The following is an 11,601-nucleotide window of genomic DNA, read 5'->3' on the forward strand; positions in this document are numbered from 1 at the left end:
AAAGGCCCCACCTACAAATATGGTCCCACTGGGGGTCTGGGCTTCCACAGACGGATTTGCAGGGAGACAAGTGTTCAGCCCATAACAGAGGGCACCGTGAGGCCGAGGCTAGTAAGAAAGCAGTGTGTTTCGTGAGTCGTTACTGTGGGGGGCTGGGGAGGTGTGCAGTGATTGTGTTGAGGGCCCATGGCCTGTTTGGGGGTCCCCCCAGGCCGGCCTCTGCTCCTGTGCGGTGCACGTTCTCCAGGTGCGAGCGTGAGCCAGCCTGCAGGACGGGGCGAGGCACAGCCTCCTGTCTCTGCCTGGGGCTCCCCACTCGGACGCCCCGTTGCCCAAGCCCATCCAGAGGCCTCAGACTTCAGTCCCAGAGCGGGGCCCATTGGAGAGTGAAAACGAATCTGTGCATCAAGCTGGTTTAATGATACCTTGGCCAGTGCCTGGCCTGTGAAACCTGCCGCCAGCCAGTGAGGCCCTGGGATGGGTGTCTGAAGCCTCTGCAGGAGACCGTGCCCCGCTGTACGGTTCGTGCAGGAAGGCAGGGCTGGCTGAGTTCTCACGGCCCTTTGCCCCGAGCATTCTCTGGTTCTCTTGCCCATCTGCTCCGAGCACCTCCAGCTTGTGTCCCTGAGGGGCCGCATGTTCTGGGGGGTTGCCCGGGGACGGCACGTTCTCCATCAACCGCATGGAAGCATTTCCTTGATCGTTGTCCTAACAATAGACGTCACGCTAGGCTGTGTCTCAAGTGGATCTCGTACGCCAGCCGGGGTCTTTGGTCCCAGCCTGCTCGCGGGGTCCTAGCTCTGACCGAGTGGGCCCGCCAGGAGCCAGGTCAGCGCTGGGGAAGCGTCAGGTCGCTCGGGTGGGTGAGCCAGCTGGCGGAGACACACGGGATTTCTTGGCTGGATGTGGGTTTGAGCTGGCGACCTCGAACGTTCCTTCTTTTCTTTTTTTTTTTTTTAAAGATTTTATTTATTTATTTGACAGAGAAAGACACAGCGAGAGAGGGAACACAAACGGGGAGTGGGAGAGGGAGAAGCAGACTCCCCGCCGAGCAGGGAGCCCGATGCGGGACTCGATCCTGGGACTCCAGGATCATGACCTGAGCCGAAGGCAGTCGCTTAACCGACTGAGCCACCCAGGCGCCCCATTCCTTCTTTTCTTCTGCACAAACATGACTGCTCGGCTAACCTGGTCTCAGAGCCGCCACCGCGGATTTTCTCCCCGGGCTCCACTGTCCTTGCACGATGGAAACCTCCTCAATGGCGTCTCTTCCTTGGACGTTTCCAGGTGCCCTGAGGCGGCGTGCGGGGCAGGGATGTTTCAGGAACGGCAGGGATGGTTCGGGCCGGGAATGTTGTAACCCGGGAGCTTGGAGCCCTGTTTCCCCCTCATCCCAGGCTGCACGGCTGGCTTCTTAAAAGTACAACTTTGTCGTTTCTGGACTTGGTTTCGACAGAGCTGCCTGTGTGCCAGGAAAACCCGCACCCGGGTGTCCAGCAAACCCTCCACACAGCACCTGGTTTCCCCACAGACCCCCCTCGGCTTCACGCACCTCGTTCCGTGCGCTGACGTGTCCTCCCTCACAAGGTCGGGTTGGCTGTGCACCTACAGCCCACGACCAGAGGGGTGCCCTGTGGGTCCCCGCATCGGGTTGTTTGCGCCGGGAAGGCCTAGAAGCAGTGTCTGGGGGCTGATCATCTGGGCGAGGCGAGCGGGGTGGGTTGGCCTGGGGAGGGGACACCGTCAGCCCCAGGACACGGTGTGTGTGCGTCTCCGGGGGCACTTCCCACCCTCCTCCCTTGGCCTCACCCTCTGGTGGCCTCACTTGCATGCTCACACCTCTGGGGGGGGGGGGTTCCTGTGCCTGGGGCAGGGAGGGCAGTGCGGGGACGGGGGAGACCCCCCAGAGTCCCCTAATCCGGGTGCAAGAATCCCCTTTCCAGAAGCTCTGCAGTAACCCTGCCTTCTCCTAAGTGTAGAATAGGGGCAAGTCAGCTCCGGGAAGGACATGGGTCCCCCCAGTCCCAGCACAGAGAGGCTGGACCCTGACCCCTGTGCTCAGGTGGCCCCTGGAAATAGCTGGAATGAGGCCAGTTTATGTCATCACACGACTCCCACCTCTGGAGCTGGCCTCCCACCCAGCTGCCCTTCGCTCCTGAACTCGAGCTGTGGAAGGGAGGCAAGGCTCAGTCTGCAGATGGGGAGGGCGTCAGGAGCCACTGGGGGCTCTGACCCACTAGGGAGGATGTGGGTCCCCAGCGCCGAGTCCTTCCTGGCATCACACCCAAACCAAGCTGCAGTCTTCAGGGCTGGGACGCACTTCGAGGCTGCCCCTTGATCGTGGGGACTGGAGTCCAGAATAAACAGCTGCTTCCATGAGTTTCGTTGGGGGCGGGCGGTGCTGGGCATCTTTCAAATCCTGGCCTCAAGCCTCGCGTTCCATGGTGGTGGTGGTGGTGGTGGTGGTGGGGTGCTATGGCTGTTGCTATGGAAACCATCTGCGTACAGGTGTAGCCCATGGCACCTTACATTAGCTTTGCTCCACTACCTCCACCTGGGACATGCTCACCTGGGAGCGCACCTCCACCTGGGATCCTGCTTACCTGGAAGCGCACCTCCACCTGGGATCCTGGGATGCTACTCACCTGGGAGTGCACCTCCACCTGGGATCCTGCTTACCTGGAAGTGCACCTCCACTTGGGATCCTGGGATGCTGCTCACCTGGGAGCGCACCTCCACCTGGGATGCCGCTCAGCCCGTGCACCTGGGAGCGCAAGGGACTGAACAGTCCCAGAAACTCCTGACCATGAGGGGCAAGAGCTGGTGGAGGGAAACGTCCCTTTTTTGCGCCTTAGCTGCACAAGCCGAGGCTCCTTCTGTGGCTTTCCTCGGTGGGTGCCCACAGGACGGAGCCCTAAATTCCCCTTGGCGGTAACCCCCTTAGGAAGGTGTCCTCTTTCCTGGGTTCACTCTGCCGGGCCCCCTCCATTCCCTGATTGGGACTCATATCCCCGAATAACCCTCCTGTGCAGAGTCCTTGTCCTGGTCAGCTTCTGGGGGAGTGCGAATCAAGGTGGTTGCTGGTATATTTCAAATGACATCATCAGGCGGAAAACTTACTTTATGATGTGGAAATTGTTCTTAGAAAAGTTTACTATGAGATTGAATTTTAAAGGGTAACAAATTCTGAGCTGGGCTCCCAAGACCAGCCAGGTTCCAGAGAAACTGAAACCAGAAATGTGCATGGAGGTTTCTTGGAAATATGGAGAGCTGCTCTGGGGTTCTGGGTGAGAACTGAGTGACTTTGCAAGTGCGTCTCCGCAGGGACCATCCTCCCAACGCCCACGAGTGGTGGCTGGGGTGTCTGAACACACACGACTCCCTGAGAAGTGAACGGCAGGCCACAGACTTGGGTTCAGGTCTGCGGGAACTCGGGAAAGCGCAGCAGGGGGGCCCGGCTCACCCACGGCAGGCTCGAGGGCCCAAATGCAGTGCGGGGTCGGGGGGAAGGGCTCGTGCCGGCCACCTGTGCTCTCCGGACACGAATGAAGGCAGCCAGCCACTCGGGGTATAAAAAGCTCAAAACCAACTTTTATTCTGTGGTCGTTACAGAGGTTAGATTAAGTCATAGGCATACAAGTCACCAAGGACAGAGGGTCAATCCCCGGGGCCACCTGGGGCCGAGGATTCTCGAGTGCGCCGCCCGGTGGCGTGGCTGACATCAGGTGCTGAGAAGGTCTCCGCTTCTGGTGGTCTGTAAGGACGTGGGGGGAGGGGAGCTCGTGCGGACGATCTAAGGCTTTTAAAACAAAAGGCACCCCTGGCCTTCCTGAGGGGATTCAAAGTCACATCGGTGGTCTTTGGGAGAAAACAGAGCTGCCCGCAGAGTGGCCGGAGACCGGCCGTGGGGACCGCAGCAGGGAGTTCAGGCTTCCTTTGTCTACACCACCCTGTTAAGTGGGTCCAGTATGCGGGTCGGTGGCGGGGCGCTCGGAAGCAGATGAAGAAGGTGGCGACGCCTAGCACGCGATGTATGGCTGGACACGGGTGCTGGGGCAGGGGCCGGCCCCCCACGGGGGGGAGGGGGGCCAGCACCTGCGCGCGGCAAGGGGCTACTCGGTAGAAGCACCAGTGCTGAATTCCTTTGGAAGCCTTCCCACTGGGTTTTTAAAGAAAGGAACAAGATCCGTCTGGGGGCGTCCTCTGAGGTAACGAGTTAAGAGCAAGCACCAAAGTGGCCCCCGGGCTGAGCGTGGCCCTGGAGAGAAGCGCGTCCGGCCCCTCACAGGTTCTTCATGCACACCTGGCAGCGGCTGATGTGCGTCCGGATGAGCCCCGCCTTGAGCGTGTCGGCGGACGGCGCGCCCTGGAAGCTCCGCTCGGGGATGGTGGTGAGCCAGAAGCTGTACTTGTTGGCATAGTAGTGGCAGGTCCCGCGGCCCCCGTTGCACTCGATGAAGGGCGTGGCGCGGAAGTCCTCCAGGCAGCTGCCCGGCGACACCAGCGACTGGCCGCCGCCCTCGTCACCGGCGGCTGTGTGCTGTGCGGGGGACACGGGGCAGGGCCGTGAGTGCGCCCCCGGGACAGCCCGGGGCCTCGGACGCACCCCAGCTCTGGGGCATCTGCCCTGGTCTACACAGCCCGCCGCGCCGCACTCTTTAATGCTGGGAGCGCGGTGGGGTGGAGCCCGCGGACGGCAGCCCGGGGCGCACGCGGCAGGTGCGGGTCCAGGGCCATGAGCCCACGCCCATGATGTGCAGCTAAGTGACAACCTGAACAGAAGCGGGTTATGGCCAGTGGACGCGGCGGACTTCATCTGGGGGGAAATACCGTCTCCCGCATCACCCACTCAAAGAAAGGGGTGTTTGCCTGGCGGGAGAGATACCAGAAAGTGACCTTTTTTTTAAAAGGAAAAATACAGTCAGCGTGTGGGTCAGCCTGGCAGGTCGGTGAGGTAGAAATAAGGAGCAAAGACAGCGGCCCCTCCAGCCCCTCCGCGGCTTGTGCGCGTGCAGAGGGCATGGGAGTGGTTTGGAGACCCCCCCCTTGCTGACCCCCCTTGCTGACTTGTCGCTAACCATCCTGTGACTCGTGTGGCCGTTACTGCTCCCGTCAGAGGGCGCCTGAGCTGATGGTGAGGCTGTTGCCGGGAGGCGGGCCTGGCGTCACAGGGACCCTTTCTCTGGGTCTCATGAATGGCATAGCTCTGGTTTGGGCCCACGGGAGGCTCATGTAGACACGCGCCGTGTGGCTCGGAGGCGCGGGCTATGTGCAACGGGAGGGGACTCGCTGCAGGCTGTGGGGGCAAGGAAGGCTGTCCTGGGACGCGCTGGGCAGGGAGCCTCTCTACACAAAACCACGGCAACAGAAAGCCTTGGAGTGTCCCGCTCACAGTAGGCAGGGGCCCCCCAGCCCAGAGCCGCCGTGTTCCGCTTGGGTGAGCAGCGCCGCCTGCCACACAAGGTGTGAAGGAGCTGAGGCCACGCGGGGAAGGAGGGAGCCGTGGGGCGGTGGTCAGGACGAACGCCCTGCGGGGGAGCCTCAGACCTGGGACCACTTCACTCCTCTGCAAGGGGGCAGCTCAGTTTTCATATTTGAATTTCCAGTGCAGGTTAAAAGATCTGAGGACCCCAGCTTATTCCTCGGGCCTGGAGGCTCCCTGATGGTCACGTGCAACCAAAAGGGGTCTTTCTGTCTGTCCTCAAAGGTCACCTTACAGGGTCACGGACTCTCCTTTCTCCCTACCGTGGCGGAGTAAGCAGGAAAACTTGAGGACTGCCACCAGGGTAGCCCAGTTTATCCTGATTATGGCCTGCACAGAGGCCTGGTGGCAAATTAATGGGCCCCTTTTGGGTGGGGGCACCCATGCCGAACATGGCTCAGTCAGCAAAGCGCAGGCAAAAGCGCAGGCTGTATTCCAGCTCACATCCCCTGGGCCAGGTGCCCTTGTGCAGTGCACAACCTGAACAACTGTCCTGTGTGGCTATTCTTACAAAGGCAGCTGTTCTTGCTTCCCCAGGCAGGGTGTGGTTGGCGAGAGGAACTAGATTTTCACCCAGTTCCACGCTCAGAGAGAAAGTGGGCAAGTACCACATACCATGAGGAAGGAGTATCCAATCCACAGACTCCGCCATCCAGCTGGGCAGTGGGGGATGGAGACATCTTGGCTGTGCACCGCGATGGCGACGGCTGGGGCCTCGCACACAGAGCAGCGACTGATGTAGGGCCTGATGTCGTCCTCGGCCACGGGCATCATGGGCAGCGGGGCGGTGGTGGACAGCCAGTAGGACTTGTCGTTCCGACTAGCGTAGTAGCACACGTCCCCGGGGTTGCAGTATAGGAAGGGCATGGTGCTGAACCGAGCCAGGCAGGAGCCCGCCAGCCCTGCGGAGAGGGGTCACCGCTGAGCGGGGCGGACGCTGCTCCCCTGGCCTGGCCAGGCCCTGGGGCCCCTGGCGGGGCTCAGTCCTGCACTGGGGACCGGGACCGAGCCAGGGTTCTGCAGTTCCTTGTTTCGGAGCAGACCCCGCTGGTGTTTCAGCCCTGCCCTTCCAGAAGTTCTCACGCAGGCCTCTGCGCCGGGCCGGGTTGTCAGGGAGCGGGTCTTTATGAACGAGCACCCCGTGGTGGGGGTCTTAACGCACCAGCCCCATGAATCCCCTGATGGGATCCCAGACGAGGGCCTGGCTTAGCCCACCCTGAGGGGCCCTCCCAGAAGGGCCGCTGGCCGCACCCACCCCAGGGAAACTTCACCGCCCAGGGTACAGGGCAGGCCAGAGCGAGGACTGAGCGGAGCCGGCTGCCGGGCTCCCAGGCATGGCCCGAGCCTAGAGCCCACGGGGAGGCACCCGCAAGCTGGCCCAGCGCTGCGGCCTAGGCCCCGTCCTCGCTTCGCCTTGGCCCCGTTGTTGTTTCCGTTAGACTTAGTCTGCAGGCAGGACGCGTCGACAGGAATGTGCACAGACCACCGGGTTCGGCCTGATGGGTTCCCCACCACCGTCCCACCACAGATCCACAGACTCAGGCACTCTCCCTGCACAGCCCTGCTTCTAGCTGGGGCTTGCCTCATGCCTTCTGTGTGCCCGGAAGTCATTTTAATTCCTTCTGGCGACCAGGCTCACTTAAATACAGATGTGCACACACATCCATATCTGCTCTCCCGGGGCTTCTGTGTGAGGCCCGGCCTGGCCCCAGCCTGCTTTCAGAGCCTGCCGGAGCTGCTGGTGGCCTCGGGGGGAGCGTGGCCAGCCCCGGGCGGGGGGCCGGCCCCAGGCAGGCGCGCTGGAGCCCAAGGAGGCTGCTGCCACGCACTCTCTGCGGCCCTGACCCGAGGTTTAGAGGTTTCAAAGGCCATTTTAGTGTTTTCTGCAGCCCCAGGGTGTGGACGGCCCGGTGCCCCCCGCCCCCCCGAGCCGGCCCCCCTGAGCGCCTGCACGAACCTCGCCGGGGCTCAGCGGCGCCACCTACCCAGGTCCTGGTTGTGGGCTTTCTCCTGGCCTTCGAAGTACAGCAGGCTGTACCCGCTCCAGAGCTTGTTCATGCCCACGGGGCACATGGGCTCCTGGTCCGTCTGACTGTGCTTCACCAGCAAGTAGCCGATGCTGACGCTGCGGCCGGGCATGCCCGGCAGGCCGGGGGACCCTGGGCGGCCCGGCTCCCCTAGAACCGAGAGACAGTGGCCGCCTTTCAGCTGCCGTGTGGACTTCGGCGTGTGGCTGACATGCTTGCCTCTTGAGGCCTCTGTCCGCTCTCTCCCCGAAGCCTGGCCCTCACTGGCTCTGCCCCTTGCAGGCCGAGGGCCTCCTGCGGACGACCTGATCCACCAGGGTCCTCAACCAGGGGCCAGGGGTTGCAACACCCGGAGGCAGAAGGGCCCCCACCCAACACACGGGCCTCCTCTGCCCCGAGAGCCAGGCCCCCCTGGCTGGACCTCCCGGGACAGGCAGCTCTCTACACACGTGGGCACTCGTCCCGCCATGATACCTGCCCAGGGGCGATTCTGTCCCCAGAGCACAGCAGAATGTCCAATCTGCCTCCAGCAGGACGTCCCTTCAAACGTTCAGAATCCGTGGTCCTGGTTGACCCTGGCTTTCTGTACCCCTCTCCTCCGCGGACGCCCTCACTTGTCATCACTTCCTCATGGGACGTCCCCGCCCCCGCCCCCCTCGGCCTGTCCTCTCTGCTTGTCTCGGTGCTTGTTCCTCCCTCCCCAAATACCACAGGCCGTTCGTCACCCACCACTCACCTTCCTGGCCCACCGGCCCCTGCTGTCCCGTGGGCCCCTGGTCTCCTCGGAATCCAGGAATAGCAGACACACCACCTCTGCCCTGGGGCCCTGCCTTCCCGGGAGCTCCGCGGAAACCTGCCAAGCCACAGAAATGAGTGTGACTAGCAGGGACGAGTGACGATGCTCGGCATCACTGCTGCCGAACAAAGGCTTTTCAGCCAGAAAACCGAAGTGAAAACAAAGCAAACAGGAGAAAGAGCCTTTCCCTGGCTGCTCTGCAGCAGGGCTCCCACCTGGTTCTCCTGGGGGGCCCTGGGGCCCCATCTCTCCCTGTGCCCCCGGGGGGCCTCTCCTTCCCTGCGGACCCAGTGGCCCTGGCTGGATGGCAATCTTCTGGGGGATTCCTGCAATCCCAGGGGATCCCATGGAACCGGGGGCACCTGGAAAGGGAAAAGAAAGCCCAGTTGGCACAGGAGAACCCCTGGGCTTTCTTGCTTTGACCTGTATTCCATTGTTTTATCCGTTGAATCCAATGGTGGAGCTTTCTGGAACCGTCTTGCTCTCCAGAGACGAGATGGATACTACCCATCTGAGAGGTCGCTCAGCCCTTTTGGCAATTCGTGTCATTTACCACATCCCAGCGGGGGTGATGGCAGGTCCCCATGACCGAGGGAGCCCTTAGAGGGGTCCCCAAGCCTGAGGGGCAGGGACAGTCCCGAGGCCCACCCCTGGTGGCAGCTCACTGGAGACGGGCTCTGCAGGTGTATGAATGGCCACTTACCTGGGAGTCCTCGGTCTCCCTTGGGTCCCTTGGGGCCTCGGTCGCCCACACTCCCGGTGGCGCCTGTGTTTCCCATGAATCCTGGCTCCCCTCTGGGCCCTTCAAGGTAAGCAGGACACGGAGGACTCACCTGTCTGGCTGGGGGCTCCAGCCATCTCTGACCAGAGCCGCCAGCCTCCCTAAGACGAGGAGCCCTAGGGCGGCGCTGTTACCTTTCTCTCCCGGGAGACCGAACACGCCGGGCTGGCCTTGGGGCCCAGGGTCCCCGCCCCATCCTTTGGTCCCGGGGTTTCCTGGAGCTCCTGGGTTCCCCACATCTCCTTTGCCTCCAGGAAGAGCAGCGGGCCCAGGCGGCCCGGGGGGACCTCGATAACCTATTGACGTGCATCACAAGAAAGAAGTTACACGGGAGGAAGGCGCGGGCTCGGCCACGCGGCACCAGGATGCGCTGCAGGAGGCGCTCAGGGGACCAGGCGCAAGGTCACCTGTTTGGGGGGAGTCTTTGGCCAGTCTAACACCGGACGACTTTCTTCATATATGTACGTTAAAACTTAGCATGTTAACCATTTCTAAGTGTGTGGTTCAGGGGCAGAGTACATCCACCGTGCTGAGTGGCCATCACCACCTTGCACTGCAGAACTTTCTCGTCTTCCCAAACTGAAGCTCCGTCCCCAGGAGTCAGCGACTCTCCACCAGCTCCCCCAGCCCCGGCACGCTTCCTCTCTTCCATCTGTGGATCTCAACGCTCTTGGGACCTCACACAGTGCTCGTCCCTTCGTGTGTGCCTTATTTCACTTCGCACAATAATGTCCTCAAGGTGGAAACGACGTCTGTTCCATCCCCAGAGTAAGCCGGTCCCCACGAGCTCCTGCCCCCGCAGAAATGGGAGTCCTGCTTACCTTCCAAGCCAAATATGCCCGGCGCCCCTTTGTCACCGGGGAAGCCAGACATGTTGGAAGGGGGGGTGATGCCTGGGAAGCCCTGAAGTCCTGGGCTCCCGACTGGGCCTCGTTCCCCTTGGGAGGGAAACAGAAGAAGTCCGTTTGAGCATCAGCATCCAACATTTCGATCGACGGTTCCCCGCCCCCACCCCGCCACTTCCTGTCCCAGAGCAGGGCCCAGGAAGTGCCCCAGGCCAGGTCCGGGGAGGCCACCAGCCCCTCCTGCTGCCCAGAGGCCCCCACGCATCGAGCTCAGCGATGTGGCTACTTGTGGATGGCGCGTGGCCCTGAGAGGTTGGTTCTGTTGCTCATTAGCCCTGGTGCTGGGACAGGAGGCTCCAGTCCTGGTGGAACGAGGCCTCTGGGCCACACAGATGCTTTCAGTCCCCCTGCAGCCACCCTTCAGTAGCTTGGGCCCCAAGTTTACGGAGTGGGTCCCCACTGCTCACGGTCTGTCCTTGCCAATCGCCCACTCCCCAAGGTCTGGTGATCCCAGATCAGTACTGGCGTCCCTTCCAGACGAGCAGAGGGGGCGGAACCCTGGAGTCCCCACTGAGCTCCCTTGTTTCAGCTCAGTGTCCACAGGGATGTCCTAGCGGAGAGTCCCCTTCCCTGATCATGGCCGAGTCTGCGGCCCAGCGGGCACAGAAGCCACCAGGTCATGGGGCAGCTGCGGCTTCTGTGTAGGGTGAGGACCTCACAGTGGACAGCTGCTTTAAAAAGGGCCACTAGTTTGGGAGCCCGTACATCCCAGGTCCCTGGGATGGAGTGCAGGGCTCCCCAGCAGGGGCGATAAGGATTCTGAGAAACACACTGCACGGACAGCGAGCAGAGGGATGAGTAGGGGTAAGCCAGGGACGCTCTGGGGCACACAGCGCAGCAGAGGTCAGGAGGACTTCCGGGGTCCCAGTATTCTTCCTGAACAGATAGTTATCGGACACTTAACTCTGGAGCAGGCATTTCACCGAGGTATAAACGGGAATAAAAGAGGTGATTTCTGCCCCGGTGGAAACTGTAATGTTCCCCGTTGCCAGGGTCGGAGCCTGAACAGCACGCGGTGCGCGTCAGGTGTCGACACTCACTGTCGCATGGAGAGCAGTCGTGGGGGTGTCGTGAGCGCTGTCTACGGTCAGGATGGCATGCACCACGTGGGACCTACATCTCTCTCCTCCCTCTGTCCCGGGTCTCACCTCCGAATCCCATGGCTGCATGCCCTGACCCCTTCCAGAGGGCAGATCCCCTAACAAGCAGGACCCTCTGAAAACATGCTGCCTTGAGGACTTCTAGAGAAGCCAGCATGTTTGCTGGGCTCCTGTGTGTAAGAGCTTCATCTGTATTAACTCGCTGAATCCTCTTGACACCCAGAAGGTGTGTTTCTACCTTCAATTTATAAAGAAAGCCATGTCTGTGGTCGCACCAAGCAAAAGGCAGAGCAAGAACACACATGCAGGCACCTGACTTCAAAGTCATGGGAACTGACCCTAGATCCTCACCCGAGTGGGGATGTACTGGTGGACCGACCCTAGATCCTCACCCCCGACTAGAGATGCACTGGTGGACCAACCCTAGATCCTCACCCCCGACTAGAGATGCACTGGTGGACTTACCCTAGATCCTCACCCCCAACTAGAGATGCGCTGGTGGACTGACCT

At 61.6% G+C, this 11,601-nt stretch overlaps 1 protein-coding gene across 2 annotated transcripts in view; it reads right to left on the minus strand.

Annotated features, from left to right (window-relative positions):
• Nucleotides 1-3,772: 3,772 nt before the first annotated feature.
• Nucleotides 3,773-11,601, minus strand: part of COL4A2 (collagen type IV alpha 2 chain) — a 165,236-nt gene continuing 157,407 nt past the window's right edge. For both annotated transcript variants that reach the window (XM_035003053.1, XM_035003052.1), the window contains exons 41-48: nucleotides 9,908-10,024; nucleotides 9,221-9,382; nucleotides 9,009-9,107; nucleotides 8,521-8,667; nucleotides 8,246-8,362; nucleotides 7,468-7,659; nucleotides 6,098-6,384; nucleotides 3,773-4,540 (exon numbers count right to left, since the gene is read on the minus strand). In XM_035003053.1, coding sequence (XP_034858944.1) covers nucleotides 4,283-4,540; nucleotides 6,098-6,384; nucleotides 7,468-7,659; nucleotides 8,246-8,362; nucleotides 8,521-8,667; nucleotides 9,009-9,107; nucleotides 9,221-9,382; nucleotides 9,908-10,024 — 1,379 coding nt within the window. In that variant the 3' untranslated portion in view covers nucleotides 3,773-4,282. The remainder of the gene's footprint in view (nucleotides 4,541-6,097; nucleotides 6,385-7,467; nucleotides 7,660-8,245; nucleotides 8,363-8,520; nucleotides 8,668-9,008; nucleotides 9,108-9,220; nucleotides 9,383-9,907; nucleotides 10,025-11,601) is intronic.

Source organism: Mirounga leonina, unplaced genomic scaffold (genome assembly GCF_011800145.1).
Source record: "Mirounga leonina isolate KUSES-001 unplaced genomic scaffold, KU_Mleo_1.0 Mir_127, whole genome shotgun sequence".
NCBI lineage: Eukaryota > Metazoa > Chordata > Mammalia > Carnivora > Phocidae > Mirounga > Mirounga leonina.